We start from the raw sequence: 22,412 nt of genomic DNA, 5'->3' as shown, positions 1-22,412 counted from the left end.
GGGTGTGGGAGGTGCAGTGTGTGTGCAGCGGTGTGTTGGGTGTGCAGCAAGTGTGGGGTGTGTGTCTGTGGGGAGGTGCAGTGTGTATGTGTGTGTGCGGGGGTGTGCAGTGTGTCGGGTGAGCAGTGTGTGGGGTGGCAGGGGTACAGTGTGTGTGAGCAGTGTGTGTGTTCGGTGTGCAGCATGTGCAGGGTGTGGGAGGTGCAGTGTGGGGGGGTGTGCGGTGTGTCGGGTGTGCAGCATGTGTGGGGTGTGTGTCTGTGAGGGGTGCAGTGTGTGTGTATGCAGTGTGTGCGGGTTAGTGTGTGGTGTGTCGGGTGTGCAGTGTGGGGGGGTGTCTGGGCGTACAGTGTGTGTGTGTGCAGTGTGGGGGTACAGTGTCGTGCAGGGGGTGCAGTGTGTGTGTGTGTGCAGTGTGCAGCATGTGCGGGGTGTGGGAGGTACAGTGTGTGTGCGGTGTATTGGGTGTGCAGCATGTGTGGGGTGTGTGTCTGTGGGGAGGTGCAGTGTGTGTATGTGTGTGTGTATGTGCGGAGGTGTGCAGTGTGTTGAGTGAGCAGTGTGGGGGGTATCAGGGGATACAGTGTGTGTGTGCAGTATGTACAGGATGTGGGAGGTGCAGGGTGGGGGAGGTGCAGTGTTTGTGTGTACAGTGTGGGGGGTGTGTGCAGTGTGTCAGATGTGCAGCATGTGTGGGGTGTGTTCTGTGGGGGGTGCAGTGTGTGTGTATGCAGTGTGTGCAGGTGAGTGTGTGGTGTGTCAGGTGTGCGGTGTGGGGAGGGGTGTCGGGGTACAGTGTGTGTGTGCAGTGTGGGGGTAGTGTGTGTGCAGGGGGGTGCAGTGTGTGTGTGTGCGGTGTGCAGCATGTGCGAGGTGTGGGAGGTGCAGTGTGTGTGCGGGGGTGTGTGCGGTGTGTTGGGTGTGCAGTGTGTGTGGAGTGTGTGTCTGTGGGGAGGTGCAGTGTGTATGTGTGTGTGTGCGGGGGTGTGCAGTGTGTCGGGTGAGCAGTGTGTGGGGTGCCAGGGGGTACAGTGTGTGTGTGCAGTGTGTGTGTGTTCGGTGTGCAGCATGTGCAGGGTGAGGGGGGTGCAGTGTGTGTGTGTGTACAATGGGGGGGGTGTGGTGTGTCAGGTGAGCAGCATGTGTGGGGTGTGTGTCTGTGAGGGGTGCAGTGTGTGTATGCAGTGTGGCGTGTCGGGCACACAGTGTGTGTGGGGTGCAGTGTGTATGTGTGTGAGTGTGTATGCACGAGGGTGTGTGGTGTGTTGGGTATGCAGCATGTGTGTGTGCAGTGTGGGGGGCAGTGTATGTGTGTGCAGTGTGTGTGCATGTGCAATGTGTGCAGGGGTGTGTGGTATGTTGGGTATGCAGCATGTGTGGGGTGTGTGTCTGGGGGGGTACAGTGTGTGTGTGTGCGGGGGTGTGCGGGGGTGTGCAGTGTGTCAGGTGTGCAGTGTGTCGGGTGTGCAGTGTGTGCATGGGGGACAGTGTGTGTGTGTACAGTGTGTGTGCGATGTGTCGGGTGTGCAGCATGTATGGGGTGTGTGTCTGTGGGGGGTGCAGTGGGGGGGTGTGGTGTGTTGGGTGTGCAGTGTGTGCACGGGGAGCAGTGCAATGTGTTGGGTGTGCAGTGTGTGTTGGGGGGTTTCTGTGGGGGTGCATTGTTGGGGGGGATGTGTGTATGGGGGGTTGTGCAGTGTGGGGAGTATCTGGGGGGTGCAGTGAGTGTGGGTTGTGGTGTGGGTGTACAGCATGTGTGGAGGGTGTATCTGTGGGGGGGTAGTATGTGGCTGTGGGGTGTGGAATGTGGGTGGGGCGCAGTGGGGGGGTGTGGGGGAGTGTTTCAGGAGTGTGTCCTGGGGCCTGGGCTGCAGGGGAATAGAGCCGTGACCCCTCGGGGCAGACCCCAGTCAGCCCACCTGTGCTCTCCCTCTCCTAGGAACAAAGTGTTGCGGCTCTCAGGGGGGCTGGAGGTGCCGGGGGCCCTCAATTGGGCGGTGACCCTGTGTCTGCTGGCCTGCTGGGTGCTGGTCTACTTCTGTGTCTGGAAAGGGGTGAAATCGACGGGAAAGGTACGCTGGGCTCAGGCAGGGGAGGGGGCGGGTCTGGCCCGGAGGTGTGTGTCTCTGCAAGCCAGGGACACTGCTGTAGCAGGAGGGGACCTGAGCTGGGGCTAGGGCCGAGCAGGGGAGAGGAACTTAAGCATGTTAAATGACAATGGAGTCTAGGGACTTGCAGTCAGGTGTTGAGGAATGAAAAGAAACAAATCCTGCAGGATCTGGATGCCCTTTTCTTTTTTGTTACATGAAGTGAGATCTGTGGTGGACAAGAAACATCTCTGTCAAAAACGTTTTGGGGGCCAGAGCTGTGGCGTAGCAGGTAAAGCTGCCACCTGCAGTGCCGGCATCCCATATGGGTGCCGGTCCTAGTCCCAGCTGTTCCACTTCCCATCCAGCTCTCTGCTGTGGCCTGGGAAAGCAGTACAAGATGATCCAAGTCCTTGGGCCCCTGCACCCGCGGGGGAGACCCAGAGGAAGCTCCAGAGGAAGCTCCTGGCTTTGGGTTCCGCAGCTCCAGCCATTGTGGCCATTTGCAAGTGAGCCGGCATATGGAAGACCTCTCTCTCTCTCTCTCTCTCTCTCTCTGCCTCTCTCTGCCTCTCTGTAACTCTGCCTTTCAAAAAAAATAAATCTTCAAGAAAAGTTTTCAACAGAATTCTCACCATCACCATTCTATCACTCCCCTCCCTGCCATGTTTACACTCTGTCCCTGTCACCTTTTTCTCACTTTTTTGGCCCAAACTGCACCACTGCATTTCACATCACATTGGTTAGCTGCTTACTTGACAGATTTTATCCTAGAATTTTTCCACCTGGACCACCGCATCAGCTGCTGTTTCTCCAGTTGACTTGGGGCATCTCCCACATTGACAGCAGGACATGTCCTGGACTAGTATGGTGCTCAGGGCATGGAAGGGAATGGCCGGAGAACTCGCTAGAGGACCGGCATCCTTTATTCTCTGTTTCTGAGAGAGTGACCTGGATCTGCCTATGCCATGTCTCGCCCCCTTAAGAGCACTGGGAGACGGTGACTGCAGCATCTGGGCTAGGCTTCTGCCATCCTCTGGACTCACTTCTAGTCCACCAATCTCTGTGCCACTACCACTGCTCTGATAACTATAGCATTGTAATACATTTTGAAATCAGGAAGTGTGTGTTCTCCAACTTGATTGTTTCAGGACTGTTTTAACCTGTCCAGCAGCCATGCTGATGGGGGAACAAATCATGATGCACTTTCTCCAACACTTCTCATCTAGCTACCTTGAACTTTGATGCAATACACTCTCCCTACCTACACATACTATCAGTATCTTCCTACATGAGATGGGAGCTGTCAAAAGCTCGGATGAAATCTACACTCGAAATTAGTTTACTCAGTGTTAAGTTCTGCTAGTTTATGTTCAGGAACTAAATTATCCACCCCTTGTTAACTAATTCAAGTTCAGTGATTATCTGTGGATAAACTCTTTTTCCAAATTTATCTTTTTCACCAAAAAACATGAAGATATCACTTCTTAGGTTAAGAGCTGTTTGAATTTTTCTAAAAATTTGTTTCAAAAGAGTGACAGGGAGACAGGGAGAGACAGAGATGTTCCATCAGCTGGTTCACTTCTCAGATGGTTGCACTGGCCAGGACTGGGCCAGGCCAGGCCAAAGCCAGGAACTTCTTCCGGATCTCCCACGTGGGCAGGGGCCCAAGCACTTGGGCCATCTACTGCTCTTCCTAGGCCATTAGCAGGGAACTGGGTTGGAAGCAGAGCAGCCAGGACACAAACCAGCACCCACAGAGATGCTGGCATTGCTGGCAGCGGCCTTACCTGCTATGCCACAATGGCCAGCCCCTACTTGAATCTTTTGACATAAGTTTAAGTGTACTTGCGAAAAAATTATCATTCAAAATTTTATTCACTCTCAGTTTCATATCTTAAATCTCAAAATTAGGTTTATGAAAACAGCTATGACACTCATTAAGAAAACTAAGTTAACACAAAGAAATATATACATCTGTTTTCATAGTTTATAAACTACTCAAGCATAAGAATATGTCTGATCTTTATTATATCCCCTCAAAAATATACTGAGAACTTTGCAGTAACATTCTCTACCCCCAAGGCCTGCTCCAGCTGCACCGGCACCGGCTCACTCCAAGTTCCGGGCTTCTGCTAAGCCAGCACTAACATCATTTCCTTCCAGCCGCCACCTTGATTATCTACCAGGACCTCATCAGTCACGAAGAGCCGTTCTCTGACATTGTCAAGATCTAGGAGATCAAGGGCGGGGTATGCCTGGAGGTGGAGGGGAGGATGGCCAGTAGGACCAAGGGTAACACCTATGATTCACTCATTGGTGGAAATGCGTCCACTGAAGTCCTGCAGGATGAAAATCCTGAAACACAGTAATAAGTAACGTTGGGGTCATCACGAACTGTCACCTATAGCATGCCAGTTTCACAAAAGAAGCCTACAAGTACAGCAAAAAGAGGAAGGAATAGGGACTTACAATACAATGGGTGTGGAGTTTCAGTCTTGTAAGACGAGAAGTGTTGTGAAGATGGGTTGCACAGCAGTGAGAATGCACCTGGCACTGCTCAAGGGTACCCTGGAGAACAGTTAGGATGGAAATATTTTATGTTCTCTAACTTTTACCACAATTAAAAGGGAAAAAAGTGTGGTAGGTACTGTGGTGCAGTGCGTAAAACCACCACCTAAAGCGCCGGCAATCCCATATGGGTGCCAGTTTGAAACCCGGCTGCTCCACTTCTGATCCTGGGAAAGCAGAGGATGGCCCAAGTGCTTGGGCCCCTGCACCCACGTGGGAGACCCAGAAGAAGCTCCTGGCTCCTGACTTCGGATCGGCGCAGCTCCGGCCATTGCGGCCACTTGAGGAGTGAACCAGCAGATGGAAGATACCTCTCTGCCTCTCTGTAACTTTTTTTTTAATTTTTTTTTTTTATTTTTGACAGGCAGAGTGGACAGTGAGAGAGATAGAGAGAAAGGTCTTCCTTTGCCGTTGGTTCACCCTCCAATGGCCGCCAAGGCCGGCGCGCTGTGGCCGGCGCACCGCGCTGATCCGATGGCAGGAGCCAGGTGCTTCTCCTGCTCTCCCATGGGGTGCAGGGTCCAAGCACCTGGGCCATCCTCCACTGCACTCCCTGGCCACAGCAGAGAGCTGGCCTGGAAGAGGGGCAACCAGGACAGAATCCAGCGCCCCGACCGGGACTAGAACCCGGTGTGCCGGCGCCGCAAGGCGGAGGATTAGTCTAGTGAGCCACAGCGCTGGCCAACTCTTTCAAATAAATAAATAAATCTAAAAAAAGGGTAAAAAGTTTACCAAGATTAATGGAAAACATTTTATATATTTTAAACGGTTTTCTTGTAATCTATGTGTTTGGTAGATAACTCACACAAGGTCCATCATTTCTTTTGACTTCTGAGGCATCTCAATCTGAAAGAGGCATGCTACCTCCTGTGACTGTTGTGGCTTTATCTATTTCTATTTACATGACTAACGCATCCTTTACTATTTTATGTTATAGTTCAATACCTTCTCATTTTGTCCATAGGTGTTAGTGCCTTCTCCTTGCTTGTTTGTAGCATTGACTCTATCAGCTCTTAATGACTTTTGTGCCTGCCAGCTATAGCTCTATTGTTTATCCTTCCAAATAACCTGTGATCTTCCTTTACAGTACCTCTTCAAAAAAGCATGGAGCAGGTCTTTGGCAAAGCAGTTAAGCTGCTGCTTAGTACCCCCATATCCCACATAGGAGTGCCTGGTTTGTGTCCCTGCTCTACTTTCTCTTTTTTTTTTTTTTTTTTTTTTTTTTTGACAGGCAGAGTTAGACACTGAGAGAGACAGAAAGGTCTTCCTTCCGTTGGTTCACCCCCCAAATGGCCTCTAAGGCCAGCGCGCAGTACCGATCCGAAGCCAGGAGCCAGGTGCCTCCTCCTGGTCTCCCATGCAGGTGCAGGGCCCAAGCACTTGGGCCATCCTTCACTGCCTTCCCAGGCCACAGCAGAGTTGGACTGGAAGAGGGGCAACCGGGACAGAACTGGTGCCCCAACTGGGACTAGAACCCAGGGTGCTGGCGCCACAGGCAGAGGATTAGCCTAGTAAGCCGTGGCACCGGCCCCATACTCCACTTTCTGATTTCAGCTTCCTGCTAATGTGTACCCTGGCTGAAGAGTTGGAACCCTGCCACTTATGTGAGAGACCTGGCTTTTGTTCCTGGCTCCTGGCTTTAGAGTGGCCAACCCTAAGTATGACAGGCATTTGGGAAGTTAAATGGCAGATAAAAGATCTTTCAAATAAATTTTTAAAAATTAAATTTTATATATGTCAAATTTGTTTTCTTGCCTACCAGGCGAATTCTGTCATTTAATAGAGAATATCAGGGCTGGTGCTGTGGTGTGGCGTGTAAAACCACCACCTGCAGTGCCGGCATCCCATACAGGCACTGGTTCCAGTCCCAGCTGCTCCACTTCTGATCCAGCTCTCTGCTATGGCCTGGGAAAGCAGTGGAAGATGGCCCAAGTCCTTGGGCCCCTGCCAGAAGAGGCTCCTGGCTCCTGGCTTCAGATTGGTGCAGCTCCAGCCATTGCGGCCAACAGGGGGTGACGCAGCAGATGGGAGACCTCTCTCTCTCTCTCTCCCCTCCCCCTCTCCCCCTCCCCCTCCCTCTCCCCCTCTCCCTCTTCTCTCTCTCTGCCTCTCCTCTGTGTAACTCTTTCAAATAAATAATCTTTTTTAAAAACAGAGAATGTCTAGACTTAAATGTGTATTTTCAGAATCGCTATGCTTTATCACTTTTAATGTAAGAGTACAGCAAAAGACTTGTGTAAAAATGGAATTAAAAATAAGGTTTTTTTGATATACTAAAATCTGTAATCCACACATACAATGGGCCTTCAAGGTGTTCCTGTAAAATTTGCATCATGAAAAAACTAGGCATTTGTTTTGCACTTAATAAGAAAAAAAGTAGTACATCAAAGATGACATGAAATCAATCACAGGCAAACTAGAAGAACAGAGACCAGAAAGAGTAAAACCTTTCATGACGGGGCTGCAGAACAAATCAGGCACACACTTGCTAATTCGAAAAACTGATTCTATGTGGGTAAACACATAAATCCAGATGGCAGGCTGCTCTGACGGAGAACCATGAGGATGGTGTGACCCCGTTTGTGATTGTGTTTAAGCCTGGCTTAGACATGGAAAAATGTTAAGAGACCCGGCAGTGTCTTTGTATCTGTCACCGCTCATCAGAAACAGTTGCTGCATGTCATCCACACACCACCAGGGCTTCACAAAAGGAAAATCTCAATAATGCTTGAACACTGATTACATACTGAAATGAACATTTTTATACTGGGGTCAATGAAAAGTTTTAAAAAAACTTTTAAGACTGCTTTGGCTATTCAAAGCCCCTAATAATTCCACATGAATTTGAGGATTGACATTTTGGGGTGAGGGCACTGGGATTGTGATAGGAATGGGGCTTGAATCTTTAGATCACGTTGCCATCTTAGTAGTGTTGCCATCTTAGCAACATGAAGTTGTCCAATTCAGAGATTCCAGAAATAAGCCCATACATCCACGGCTAATCGATTTCCAACATGAGTGCTAAAACTATTCAATGGAGTTAGGACAACTAGATATCAACATGCAAAAGAATGAAGCTGGACCCCTCTACTCCACATTATATACAAAAATCGACTCAGAACAATGACATAAATAGGATGCCTTTCCATTTATTAGTAAGCAGATTGTTTATTGCTGGTACATAGAAAAACAAGTGATTTTTACATGTTGACCTTGTAACCTTGGGGCTTTCCAAATACAGGATCATGTCATCTGCAAATACAGATCATTTTACTTTTTATCTCCAATTTAGGGTTTGTTTTTTTTTTTTTGCTGTTTTGTTTTTTTTTTCTAGGTGCTCTGGCTAAAAAGCCAGTTTATGCTAAATACAAGTGATAAAAATGGGCATCATTCCCAACAATTGTACGACAAACGTCCATTATCATGGTTAGGAAGTTCTCTTACATATCTAGTTTGCTGAGTTTTTCATCACGGAAGAGGGGGGCAGTGTGGCACAGCCACTGCCTGCAATGCCAGCATCCTCTATGGGCACCAGTTCATGTCCCTGCTTCTCCAAATGCTGGAGACCCTGCCACTCATGTGGGGGACCTGCATGAAGCTCCTCACTTCAGCCTGGCCCGGGTGCATTATCAGGGAGCTGGATTCAAAGTGGAGCAGCTAGGACTCAAACCAGTGTTCCAATATGGGATGTCAGCATTGCAAGCATGGCTTAACCCAGTATGTCACATTACCAGCCCCCTCTTCTTTTTTCATAAGGACACAACTCATGTTGATTTAGGGACCACCCTGCTCCAGTTTTATTTCATCTTGATTATATATGGAAAGGTATCATTTCCAAACAAAGTTACATTCACAAGTACCAGGAGTTAGGACCTGAACATATTGGGGGGGGGGGTGTCACACTTCAACCCACAACAGTGGATCTCACTCAGCTGTTCTCAGCTCTTCAGACAAAAATCACACACTCTCTCTCTCTCTCTGCCTCTTTAACTTTGCCTTCCAAATAAGTAAATTTTTTAAAGAAATCACAGGATGATCTCCATGGACACAGAGAAAGCACTGTGACCGTTGTCCTCAACTCAAACCTTGACTCTGGCAGAAAACCTAGGTATGTACCACAGTAAACACCTCTTGCTCAGTCACAGGGTATTCGGCAGGTCTTCGATTGAAAACTTCTGCAACCAAAAACAGCCGTAACCGCACGGGAGGAAAGCTTTGAGTTTGTTCACAAACTCTCGCTCCTGATTCTTCCTTTGCATTTCTGTCAGGTCAGTAGCAAACTTAGCAATCTGAGTGCTCTCTCATTTTTCCTTAGTCCGACCGTGTCCCTGTTATCCTCTGAGCACGTCCTTATTTTTCTAAGACAAGATGCTCCAGCTCATCCCGTGCCTTCTCCGCCCTCACCCTAGCCTCAGTCATCTCTCTAGCAAGTCCGATTCTGTGTTTTGAAATTCAAACGCAGGGGTTGGCGGGCTCACTGCTGTTGAGATGTCATCAATCCATGCCTCTGCAGTGATGGCGCTGGGAAACATGTGTACACATAGACCATACCCAATGTGTCCACTCAGCCCTGTTAGGGTTGTTTTCTCTACCTGCCTGTATATTGAAAACCATGAGTTCATACCGATAACTCCAATTCCAATTGCCTTCTCCATTTCCATAAACTCCTTTTCCCAACAGCAAGAAATATGGGTCTCATTTTCATTTCCATATTTACCACAAAGACAATCTCTCAAGCCCATCAGGCTATTACCCAACTTTTCATGTTTCTTGCCAGGGACCCTTACCCCACCCAAGGACACTGCCACCCTCACTGAGTATGCCTTCCTCATACATGTCTCTGACTCTCTCAACAATTTTGTTGCACATGACATTGCTGTACTCAATAGGGACATTCTTCACACTGATCCCCAAATCCCTTCCACTGCCTTTGCCAGATGTCCCCCTCCTTGAGAGGGCTCCAATGCCAAGGGCTTTTGGGAAAAAAGTGGAAGAAGGGCAGGCAAGGGATGGAGGTAGGAAGGCAGGCCAGCAAGGAAGCCAGCAGGAAGTATCATTATTTCTCTTTAATTCAAAAGGTAGAGAGAGAGGGAAGGAGGAAGAGAGAAAATATCTTCCATCTACTGCTTTACTTTCCAATTGCCCACAACAGCTAGGGCTGGGCCAGGACAAAGCCAGGAGCCAAGAACGCAATCCAGGTCACCTATACAGGTGGCAGGCACTCAAGTACCTGAACTTTCACCTGCTGCCTCCCAGGACATGCATCAGCAGGAAGCTGGAATCAGAAGTGGGGGTGTGACTCCAACTCACTGATAGGAGATGCGGTTGTCCCCAGTCAACTTAACCTGTGTGCCAAACACCCACCCCTCTGCTAACAGTTTTATTGCTTGGATGTAAGTCCCTTTCTGTAACTTATTGCCTTTTTGAGCCTTTTCTCTTCAAATTTTTTTCAGGGCAGTTGTCCTGACATCTCTGTGTAATGGCTCAGTGTCTGAAATTTCTATCTAATGGAAGCTTCCCTACTCTGGATACCTAGGGTCACTGTGCTTACTTAGTCTTCACTGGATACTGCTTGTTCTGCCATGCTTTCCAGGGTGGACAAACAGACCTTTAAGCTGGCCACTGCCACCTGGATGCAGGCAGAGGCCTTACTTCCCAGGAAGCAGCATTTGTCTACTATAGCTCTGCCAGACAGAAGTCAGAACCCAGCTCCAGGTTGTAACACTAGGAACCAATGGAATCAATGGAATTCCTCAAAAGCTGCTCTCCCTGTCTCCCAGCTTCCTGACTCACCAGCATCTCCCACCCCGGTCCACTGCATTCTGTTCCTCCAGGGATGCAAGGAACCAGCGGCTGTCCACCCCTCAGGGGGTGCGGAGACTGTAAAGAAAGCAAGCTCAGCACAGCTGAGGGGCTGCTGCCGATCTCTGTGGTTGTTATCAATGCTGAGCTGTGTGGAAAGTCCAGAGTGGGCTCAGCCTGCTTCATGCCACACGGTCAGTCACCCATTCTCCCCTGTACAGGAGCATCCGAGGTCACCTGTCAAATATAGCTTGGGGGAGGATGTAAATGTTCCTCATTTCTCATGTTTACATCTGCACTTTCATGAGCTATTACAGGAGGCTGCACAGGGCCTGTTAAACAACATCTTTTAAAATAACAGCTTTATGGAGACTGAATTCACACACTGCACAATTCACCCATGTGAAGTAGGAGTCAGTGGCTTGTATGTTCACAGACACGTTCAACCATCACCACGACCAATTTCTCATCACCCGTCAGCACTTGCTCCCTAGTACCCTCAGCTCCTCCAGCCCTAGGCAACCACCAGCTTTCCTTAGCCAACACCTGAAGCCCTCAACATAATTACAACCCACTGGGAACTCGAGGTTTGTGCCTGGTCTAAACCAGTGCTTTCTACCATTGCCCCTTCTCTCTGGGGCTAGGCACTGCTTGAATTGCTTGAGATCCATCATCACATCAAGAACTTTAGATGGCATTCTGCCCATTTACAGACAAGGAAACTAAGGCTCAGAGAGATTAACTAAGGGGTACATTAGGACTGCTCTGTGTGGCCATGTCTGTGGTCATCTATATTTTATAAGCCAACATGATATACCCACACAAATTCTGAAAAAATTAAAGACAAAAAGCTTCTAAGACGTCTTCCCAAGTTGGTCACCCTACAGTCCCTAGAAAAAGGCTTCCATGTTATCATCTCTAATACATACAGTGGTTTCTACCGAGCATGATTTATGGTGACAAGATGATGTCTGCGAAAATAAGAGTGACAGAGGGGCCAGCACTGTGGTATAGCGGGTAAAGCCACTGCCTGCAGGTGCCAGCACTCCATATGGGCGCAGTTCATGTCCCGGCTGCTCCACTTCTGATCCGGCTCTCTGCTATGGCCTGGGAAAGCAGTAGACGATGGCCCAAGTCCTTGGGTCCCTGCACCCACATGGGAGACCTCGAAGAAGCTCCTGGCTCCTGGCTTCAGATCGGCTCAGCTCCGGCTGTTGTGGCCAACTGAGAGAAGCAGTGGATGGAAGACCTCTCTCTATCTCTATCTTTTTCTTTCTCTCTCTCTCTCTCTCTCTCTCTCTCTCTCCTGGCTTCAGATTGGCTCAGCTCCGGCTGTTGTGGCCAATTGAGAGAAGCAGTGGATGGAAGACCGATCTCTCTCTCTCTCTCTAAACTTTGACCTTCAAATAAATAAATAATTTAAAAAAAAAAAGAGTGACAGAAATCCTGATGGAGCTTCAAGATAAGCCTGTGCCACTCTGTGCTGAGCATTCATTGTCCCAGGGATTCTGCCTGACCAGGACAAATAGGCCTCTGCTCTCCCTCTAGTGGAGAAAGAGAAAACAAAACAAAACAGAATGGTCATTTCAACTGCCAGGCAAGGAATTAGAACGGGGCAACGGGATTGAAGACAAACACTACGTTTAGATGAAGGAAGTGCTGTTTAAACTTAGACTGGGGTGACAGAAAGAAATCAGCCACACAAAGATTCGTGGAAAGAACCTTCCAGGCAGAGGGGACAATCAGGACAAAGACTTAAGACAAGTGGTACATGTTGGAGGGAAAGTCCAGTGTCACGTGGCTGGCCCAGCAGGCTGGCAGAAGGACAGGAAACAGGGCTCAGCAGCCCAAAGGTTCTGTGAGCCAGGCTTGCGTGGGCCTTCGGTTTCAAGAATGACAGAAAGCCACTGAAGGGCTTGAAGCACAGTAGAAACAGCAGCCAGCTGGCCCAGATGGAGACTAGATGGCCCCACACCTGCAAAGGCTGAACCCATACAAAACTCTGCAGCCTGGTGGCCATCAGCAACCTAAGCAGAGTCCCTCTGGCAGAACTGCCGGACTTAAAAAATCGAAGGCACGTGCCTTCAGTCTGCACTTGCCATAACATGTGGGCCCTGGAACGTAATACCCCATTCTACGGTGAGCAAGGGCCCCAGAAACACACACACATCCAAACCCTGAAGCTGTGAACATGACCTTATTTGTGTAAAGGGTCATGGCACATGCGATGAAGGTAAGGATCCTGACTGCCTAGGTGGGCCCTACATCCAATAACAGAAGAGAATACACAGGTAATAGTAGAGAAGGCCATGTGGTCAGAGAGACAGAGACCTGCAAGAGGGGTCAACAAGCTGAGAACACCAGTGAGTGCCAGCAACCACCAGACGCTAGGAAGGCAGGCCCAGATTGAATCTCTCAGAGCCTGCAGAAGCAAATACCACTGATGACTAGACGTCCAATTTCTAGCTTCCAAACCCATAGAAGAAAGGGGTTTTCTTGTATGAAGTCACCAAGTTTGCGCTAATTTTTACAGCAGCCACAGGAAGCCCACACACACACACACACACACACACACACACTCATACACTCCCCTACAAGTGATGTTGTAGGGACTGGTGTTGTACAGAGGGTTAAGCCACTGCCTGCAATGCCAGGATCCCATATAGGCACAACTTTGAGTCTCAGCTGCTCCACTTCTGATCCAGCTCCCTACTAATGCACCTGAGAAAGCAGCAGCAGATGGCCCAAGTACTCCCTGCCACCCACACGGGAGAGCAGGATGAAGTTCCAGGCTTCTGACTTCAGCCAAACACAGCCCTGGCCACTGTGGCCATTTGGGGAGTGAACCAGCAGATGAAAGATTGAAAGATTGAAAGATCTCGATCTCGATCTCGATCTCGATCTCGATCTCGATCTCTCTCTCTCTCTCTCTCTCTCTCTCCGTATGACTTTGCCTTTCAAATAAATTTTTTTTAAAAGTGCCCTTATAACAAAACCATAGTGCCCACAGAGAACCTGTCTGCCTTTAACACTTCCCCAAGTACATTGGGGCCATTCCTCCAGGGCAGGCGCTGAGAAAGCCCCCAGCCCAGGCTTTGTTTCAGAAAGCCTTTAAGCTAATTGCAGTCAGCCACATCACTGTCAAGCAACAGGAAAGCCTGTGCAAAAGATCAGGGGTAGATTCACAACACCCCAATCCCAGCTCAAGGAGCTTGGCGGAGGTGGGAAGAGGATCCAGGCACTGAGGAGTCAGCAGTGCGAACACGTCACACTCTTTCTCACTTCCAACCTGTCTTCCTTTACTAGATTTACAGAGCTAACACTCATGGCTGTAAGCACTCGTGCTGGTCAGGAAAACTCATTCTTTAAAAAAAAAACATTAGATTTATTTAATAGGCTATCCCGTTATGCATTTGTATAGGAAACATAATCAAATAAAGCATGTCTAGCAAATGACATCAACAGAACTGATAGACAAAGTCCGACTTAAAGTGTAGTAGGTGGGGATTAACACAATCTATATACTATTCATGGGAACTTCAGAAGTGTAAATTGTAGAATGACATACTTGCTTAATTTATTCATTAGCTTTCTTTTGACAATAGAATTCTACATAAACACACACATAAAATTATAGAGTGGCCTCAGCACCCTCCTAGTTAGCATTTCTTTGAGTTAGATTACAAGAATAAAACAATTCAAAAGACATATACTCCCTGTGTACCTCACACACCAACCCAAGTGGTACCCTACTCCTTGTAAGACAGACAATTCATCTGATTCTAGATAGATTCAGCATAAGTAAAAAAAAATCTTATGAACATTAGCATGTTTTCAACACATCATGGAAATACATTCAGAGAGAGGGAGTACTCAGTGTGGTCAGTAAGGCTCTTTGCACGCACAAGAACAGATTTCTGTGTTAGAAAAAGCCAAGTAGACACGTGTGAAGCAGCCTCTGTCAAAGCACGCATGGTCACAGCAACTCCAAGCCCAAAGCAGTGAGAACAAACGGATCAATGTGACGACGTAAAGGTAAACAAATTCAACGTCAAAAATCACTAGCAGCAAAGTCAATGTGGGAAAAGATACTTGCAATTGCTATCACAGACAAAAGCTAACCGTGCTAATGACCAACCACCTTCTAGAAACCAAGGAACAAAACTTAATGACTGAATAGGAAAATGTATAAAAGGTACGAACAGCCCATTCCCAACAGAGGAACTGAAAAGGGCCTTCAACTCTGAAGACACTTAACGCCATTAGCTGATAGCAAAACACAACAGGTTCACCCTCCTGCTCCTTGGCACGGGTACAGACAAACCATGGGAGCAGAAAACCAAGCTCCAGGGAGGCGGGGGTTGCAGTGCTGCTGCCAAGACACGTGAATAATGCACAAGGATGTTTTCTGACAACAAAAGACTGCAAGCAGCACCAACACTGTTAAATACAATGTGGCCTGGTCACACGGTGGACACCACACAGCCCAAGAGGAGAGGCTGAGTCAGTGCTGGCAGGAAGATCTCCCTGAGGGCCCCAGCCTCCACTCTTGACTTGGGCAGGGAGTGGGGGTGGGAGACTGGGGAGGAGGAGAGGGAAGAGGAGGAAAGATCAGCCCCAGAGGCAAGTGGTTCAAGCGGAGGGATGGGTACAAAAAGAGTAGAGCATCAGGCCTAACGGCGGCTCCAGGCACCACGTGAGATGTGACCCGGCAGACCCAAGGGCTGGAGTGCAGGCCCTCGGCCCGCTCCAGGGGACTGACGCAGCAGCCACTCTTTCTCACGAGTCCTTAGCTCTGGGCAAGGTACAGTCCTGGGCGTGGCGTCTGCAGCGGCCTTTGAGTGCGCTGGCCCTACTCGATGCACTCCATGACATGTATCTGCAGGGTGTCCATATCGGGAGCCTGATATTGGCACTTAGGACAACAGAAGTCAGGCGGCTCCTCTGGGGGGCTTCTCCTCTGGTTGCTCAGTGTCAGATAGAAGGAGTGGTGGGCTGGGAAAAAGAACAGGTGTGGCTGTGAAGGCTTTGTGCTTAGCTCCAGTACAGATCGGAGGGGAGGGTGGACAGGCACTGAGACGTGACCCATGTGTGGCCAGCAGCCACCACCACAGGACTTTCCTCCCTTAGCCTTCGGCCAACACAGCTCCCACTCAACTCCCACCCCGACCCCCAACAGGCTCTGGAGAGCAACAAGGAGGCCAAGACTTGACACTCTTCGGCTCGCAACCTGCCTCCCCCACCTCCTCCCGTAGCCCGTGTATTCTCCCTCACCTGGGGCAGGGGGCAGAGGGGGCTGGGAGACCTCTACATGCCGCTTCCTCAGATCCTCAATCCTGTGAAAACAGAAGTCATTGGATCGGATGAGTAGCTGGTTTTACAAAGCTCCTAGCTGAATTAGCAAGAAAAGCTGTGGGCAGAACACGGGGGTGGGAGGGGGGGAGGGGGGAGGGGAAGAGAGGGGAGGGGAGGGGAAGAGAGGGGAGGGGAGGGGGAGGGGAGAGGGGAGGGGGAGGGGAGAGGGGAAGGGAGGGGAGAGGGGAAAGGAGGGGAGAGGGAGAGAGGGGGAGGGGAGGAGGGGAAGGGGAGAGGAGGGGGAGGGGAGAGGAGGGGGAGGGGAGAGGAGGGGGAGGGGGAGGGGGGGAGGGGGAGGGAGGGGAGGGGAAGGAGGAGAGGGAGAGGAGGGGAGGGGAGGGAGGGGGGAGGGGAGGCGGGGAGGGCAGTGGCTCCTAACCCGCACGGTTCCCACAGGTGCTGCGCTCGTGCTGGCGCCCCCAGAGGCCCACCTGGCTGACTCCTGACAGCTGGCCTTCAGCTTGCTGTACTCCCTCTGCAGCTGCTCCAGCTGCTCCTGCAGCAGCTCCTTCTTTTCAGCCAGCTTCTCCCGGGCCTGCCTCTCAGCCTGGAAGTCTGCCTTGTAGATATCCGCCTGCCAACGCGAGACAGGGACGTGCTCGCCACCTATCGGCCTCTCTGGGGGCACACTGGGTGGGGCACTAGGGATGGAAGCCGAGCCCGCTCCTGCCCTCCCTGACCCCACATCAGCATGGACCACAGAGAGCTCAAGGAGCGAGGCAGGGGCTCAGGAGTCTCCAAGCGGCCACCAGAGACAAGGCCAGGCTGCGGTGCCAGGGTGGGCCCAATTCGTCACGTGCCACTCCGGCCAGAGGAGAACCTCACCTGGGCCTTCAGGACTGGCACGGTCTCCATCACCATCTTGTGCTGCTCGGCCTCCTCCTTCAACTTGTCAATCACTTCTTGCTTGGCCACCAGGGCCTCCTCGGCCTGCCGGAGCTGCTGCTTCAGATCCTCCAGCTGCATCCCCTAGAGACGGGTGAGCGACACTGACCGGGCCTCCCAGGCCAGCACTACTCCAGTGAGGAGAACTGACAGGGACAAGAGTGGCCCTGGCTGGCCCCAGCCCCTTGCATTTGAAGGCCGATCACAAGAGCTCAGTATGGGCAGCGAAGGCGGCATTTTGTCACAACACAAGAGGGCAGAAGAAATGCTCAAGGTTTTCTTGGGACGTGTTAAGAATCGCAGGACTGCCGGCGCCGCGGCTCACTAGGCTAATTCTCAGCCTTGCGGCGCCGGCACACCGGGTTCTAGTCCCGGTCGGGGCACCGGATTCTGTCCCGGTTGCCCCTCTTCCAGGCCAGCTCTCTGCTGTGGCCAGGGAATGCAGTGGAGGATGGCCCAAGTACTTGGACCCTGCACCCCATGGGAGACCAGGAGAAGTACCTGGCTCCTGCCATCGGATCAGTGTGCTGCGGCCGGCGCACCGCACCAGCCATGGCAGCCACTGGAGGGTGAACCAACAGCAAAGGAAGACCTTTCTCTCTATCTCTCTCTCTCACTGTCCACTCTGCCTGTCAAAAAAAAAAAAAAAAGAATCGCAGGACTGAGGGGACCTTGGAGGTTATCCCACAGAATCTCCCACCTGGGCAGCTGTTCACCTCACAGAATCCAGCAGGCCAGGCCTCCTCCTCAAAGGACAGGAGCCATGTGCCTTCCTGAGACTGCCCACTCTGCAGTGAGCCAGTCCCACACACTAACACCCCACTGACTGCATGCCTGCCCACACACAGCCAGAGGTCTACTCAGCCCATCTGGATATCACACCCCTACACACACAGATACATACATTCACAGGCACGCACACACGTGTGCACGCATGTACACACACCACACCACAGCAAGACCTCTCTCTGAAGATTTTCTTTATTTTTATTTTTTTTTATTTGACAGGTAGAGTTATAGACAGTGAGAGAGAGAGAGACAGAGAGAAAGGGCTTCCTTCTGTTGGTTCACTCCCCAAATGGCCACCACGGCCGGCGCTGCACCAATCCGAAGACAGGAGCCAGGTGCCTCCTCCTGGTCTCTCATGCAGGTGCAGGGGCCCAAGCACTTGGGCCATCCTCCACTGACTTTCTGGGCCACAGCAGAGAGCTAGACTGGAAGAGGAGCAACCGGGACTAGAACCCGGTGCCCACATTGGTTGCCGGCGCCGCAGGCGGAAGATTAACCAAGTGAGCCAGGCGCCGACCCCTCTCTGAAGATTAAGTAGCCATTTTTGTAACTAGCTCTTCCTCGTGTGACCTGGTTTCAGCCTTAATCCTTATAAATCCCCTCTGAGTACAGCCACAGTTGACAATTAGGTCAACTTGAGCCAGCTTAGGGCTGATGAGAACAAACAGAAAAGGGCCCCCATCCATTATCGGGGCGTACCTCAGGTCAAGGAATCCAAGTCAGGAGACTGGCAGAGAATGTCTGGAGGGAGCGAACAGCCAAGGGCACAAGCATGCCCCCAGCTCCACAGAGCTCATCACAAGGCCCTGGGCCAGCACAATGGGACGCCGGGGCAGCCTGCTGACGGGCCAAGGCTGATGTACAACAAGGCCCAAGGCTCCCCATATTCTGTGCTCACAACTGGAACCCTGATAAAGGTCTAGGGCAAGTCAAGTGTCCCTCCCAAAAGCTAATTCTAAGGAGAGGGAGACAAGGCCAGCCCTACTTACCCGCTTCCGCTCACCGCTCACCATGCTGTTCTTGATGTGGTTGTCATAGTCCTGGAAGAGCTGGTGATATGCCACCTGCAACTGGGCCAGCTTCCGCCTGAAAAAAAGGAGCTTTACTGGAGAAATTGCATCGTCCGAGGCCAGCCACAGCTTAGTCTGCCTCCAACTCTATCCTCTTCATTCATACCTTGTCATAGACCCGGAAAAGGAGCTTTCAAGAATGCCTTTGAGGGGCTGGCACTGTGGCACAGCAGGTAAAGCCACTGCCTGCAGTGCTGGCATCCCATATAGGCGCTGGTTTGAGTCCTGGCTGCTCCACTTCCGATCCAGCTCTCTGCTATGGCCTGGGAAAGGACAGCCCAAATCCTTGGGCCACTGCACCCACGAGGGAGACCCAGAAGAAGCTCCTGGCTCCTGGCTTTGGACTTTGGATCAGCATAGCTCTGGCCATTGCAGCCAACTGGCCAATTGGGGAGTGAACCAGCGGATGCAAGACATATCTCTCTCTCTCTCTGTCTCTCTCTCTCCTTCTGTCTCTGGGTAACTCTGACTTTCAGATAAATAAATAAATCTTTTAAAAAAGAATGCCTTTGAATGCCTCAGGCTCAATTCTGAGGCAACCCTAGCTGACTACAAGTCTTACTGAACCTCAATTGCTTCCAAAATAGTAAAGATTACTTTCCTTAACACTTAACATTGTTTTTTGACAGACAGAGTTAGACAGTGAGAGAGAGAGACAGAGAGAAAGGTCTTCCTTCCGTTGGTTCACCCCCCAAAATGGCCGCTATGGCTGGTGCACTGTGTGGATCTGAAGCCAGAAGCCAGGTGCTCCTCCTGGTCTCCCATGCGGGTGCAGGGCCCAAGCACTTGGGCCATCCTCCACTGCTTTCCCGGGCCATAGCAGAGAGCTGGACTGGAAGAGGAGCAACCGGGACAGAATCCAGCGCCCCGACTGGGACTAGAACCCGGAGTACTGGTGCCACAGGCGGAGGATTAGCCTAGTGAGCCGTGGCACCTGCCGACACTAACATTTTTAAATGTTTACAGTAAAATGGAACTATCCTGCACTCTTTTTTTAAAGACTAATTTATTTTTTTATTTGAAAGTCAGAATTAGAAAGAAAGAGTGCACTATCATCCATTCACTGGTTTACTCCCCAAATGGCCACAACAGCCAGGGCTGGGCCAGGTTGAAATCAGGAGCCAGGAGCCTTAGTGGGGTCTCCCAGGTGAGTGCAGGGCACCAAGTACTTTCCCAGGCACATTAGCAGAGGGCTGGATCGGAAGTGGAGTAGCCAGGACTCGAAGCCAGCACTGAGGGTAACGGCTTAAGCTTCTATGCCACAGCACCAGCCCCTATCCTGCATTCTTCAAATATGTCAACTTCAGGAGTAAGCATTTGGCCTAGCAGTTAAAACACCTACATCGCACATCAGAGTGCCTAGGTTCAATTCCCAGCTCTGCCACCAATTCCAGCTCCCTGCCAATGCAGACCCTACAAAGCAGCAGTGAGGAATGAATTAGCTGTGTCCTTGCCACCCATATGGGAGACCAGGGGCCACTGGCAGCTTCTGTGGAGTGAACCAGTAAGTGAGAGTGCTCTTAGCTTGCTCATTCTCTCTCTGCTTCTCAAATAAGTAAAACAAGTTTTCAAAAAATTTTAGAAAGATTTCAACCTCACGAAAAACACAAACCAGGGAATTGTTCTAGACACGACACTCAAAAAGCACACCAAGTGGCCGGCACTGTGGCATAACAGGTAAAGCCACCACCCCTGACGCCAGCATCCCATATGGACACCAGTTCGAAGTCCTGGCTGCTCTAATTCCAAACCAGCTCCCTGCTCATGTGCCTGGGAAAGCAGCAGAGGATGTCCCAAGCCCTTGGGCCCCTGAACCCACATAGGAGACCTGGAAGAAACTCTGGGCTCCTGACTCCTGGTTCTGGACCAGCCCAGCTTTAGCCATTCTGGCCATTTGGGAAGTGAACCAGCAAACAGAAGATCGCTCTCTCTCTCTCTCTCTCTCTCTAACTCTGCTTTTCAAAGAAATAAATAAATGTTTAAAAACAAAAACATGCCAAGGAAAGAAACTCAGGGTCCTGGGCAGGATGCTAGTAGAAGGCTTCCAAGAACACGTATAAGACACATGATTGGGGCCGGCACTGTGGCATAGCAGGTTAAGCCTCCACCTGCAGTGCTGGCATCCCAGATGGGCGCCGGTTCAAGTCCCAGCTGTTCCACTTCCAATCCAGCTCTCTGCTATGGCCTGGGACAGCAGTTGAGGATGGCCCAAGTGCTTGGGCCCCTGCACCTAGATGGGAGACCTGGAGGAAGCTCCTGGCTCCTGGCTTCGGCTTGGCTCAGCTCCAGCCATTGTGGCTATTTGGGGACTGAACCCGTGGATGGAAGACCTTTCTCTCTCTCTCTATAACTCTGCTTCTCAAATAAATAAATAAATCTTTAAAAAGAAAAAAAAAAAGATGCATGGTTGACTCCACCTCAGCAAGTCTGACGGAGAGTTGGCCCTCACACATAAGCGGTCACCATAAGGGGGCCCAGGAAGTAGGAAAAAAATCCTAGGCCCTCTGGTCACTGCCCCCACCCCACTCTTCCCGCCGACTCACTTTTCCTCTGAGGCAGCCTGGCGCTCCATGCGCAGGGCGGCCTCCACGCTCTGGCTCTGCATGCGCAGCTGGTCCACCTGCACGCTGTGCTGCTGCTGCAGCGCCTCCCGCTCACTCTCCAGCTGCCTGGCCTGCTCACTGGCTGCCCGGGCCCTGACAAAGGGAAGGGAAAGATTGAGGACAGAGGAAAGACCAGCAGCAGGGGCTGTAAGCCAGCAGCAGGCCGAAGGGGTCAGCTTCCGAGCATTTTGTGACCAAAGATGGGAGCAACGGCAGGGGCCAGCACGTAAGCAGCTCTGTAGGGGCCCAGCAGGCCCGCAAAATCACGGCAGGTGGGACTCCAAGCGTGTTCAAAACATCTCTAGCAGGCTCGTTTGTAAGTGGATCGTTTTATAGAGCCCACAAGTGATGTTGTAAGTGTCCAAATGGCCCTTGGCAGGAAAAAGGGTCCCCAAGCCTGAAAGCCCTCACTGTCTGCCCCGGGAGTTCTCATTCGCAAGTAGACGTCTCCAAGCTGCTGCTGTCCCTGAGCAGAGTCCCGGTGGGAAGCCTTTTGGGCTGTGCCCCTCCCAGTGGGAGGAGCCTGAGGAGGGGCTTCTCCAGTCCCCATGTGCAGCTGCTGCCCTTTACTTGATCAACCACAGCTGTGGTCTTGGGGAGTGCCTTGAAACACCTCCTAAGGGAATTATCCAAACTCCAGCCCAAGGTCAGAGCCCAAAATCACTAGCTAGGACCCAGGTCCCGCATGCCTGGTCCAGAGCTCTCCCAAACGTGTCCTGATGAGATGGGGGTGTTTCAGGCAGTGACCTCCAGTCCATCCTCTCACAGAGGAGCCCCACAAGCGGCACTGAGGCCCACCCTCTTCTTCTACGGATCCTGGAAGTGGCCTCCAGAGTACACTAGCCCTCCCCACTCACCTGCCCTCCAAAGCCTCTCGCTCCTTAGTGGCAGCCTCCAAGCGACTCTGGCTCTCCTGGAGCTCCCCAAGCAAGGATGTCACCTGAGCTTTCACAGAGGCCTTGTCCTCGGCCATCTGCTGCAGGAGAAAAAGGCAATTCCTGTTAGCCAAGTAGCTGAGGCTTCTCTCCAGCCTCAGCACCCCCAAACCCAGTACCCTGGGATCCCATCAGCCCACAGCCACTTGACCCTCCCCGATCCCCTACCATCACCATCTGCTAATGGTTGAGGCACATTTTTCCCATGGCTTCCTTCCACTTCTCATAGTACCCTCCCCTCCTGATCCCACCATGGCAACTGAGGCAGTGGAAAAGGATGGAGTTCCGAGAGGCCACACTTCCGAGCCCCTTCCC

General features: G+C 51.1%; 1 protein-coding gene and 1 pseudogene across 6 annotated transcripts in view; one reads left to right on the top strand and one right to left on the bottom strand.

The window, feature by feature from the left end:
• Positions 1-4,348: 4,348 nt before the first annotated feature.
• On the top strand, positions 4,349-7,433 carry LOC138847622 (translationally-controlled tumor protein-like; annotated as a pseudogene).
• A 354-nt stretch (positions 7,434-7,787) lies between these two features.
• IKBKG (inhibitor of nuclear factor kappa B kinase regulatory subunit gamma) overlaps positions 7,788-22,412 on the bottom strand; it is a 24,632-nt gene continuing 10,007 nt past the window's right edge. For 2 of the 6 annotated variants that reach the window (XM_051837450.3, XM_051837455.3), the window contains 7 exons: positions 22,020-22,138; positions 21,103-21,255; positions 18,479-18,575; positions 16,641-16,784; positions 16,247-16,389; positions 15,735-15,796; positions 7,788-15,455 (listed from right to left, as the gene is read on the bottom strand). In XM_051837450.3, the coding sequence (XP_051693410.1) occupies positions 15,313-15,455; positions 15,735-15,796; positions 16,247-16,389; positions 16,641-16,784; positions 18,479-18,575; positions 21,103-21,255; positions 22,020-22,138 (861 nt within the window). In that variant the 3' untranslated portion in view covers positions 7,788-15,312. 6 annotated transcript variants of the gene reach the window in all.

The sequence above is a fragment of the Oryctolagus cuniculus genome, chromosome X, assembly GCF_051225735.1.
Source record: "Oryctolagus cuniculus isolate XC-2025 breed Fujian yellow rabbit chromosome X, ASM5122573v1, whole genome shotgun sequence".
Classification (NCBI taxonomy): domain Eukaryota; kingdom Metazoa; phylum Chordata; class Mammalia; order Lagomorpha; family Leporidae; genus Oryctolagus; species Oryctolagus cuniculus.
This window is presented reverse-complemented; position numbering and strand designations above follow the sequence as displayed.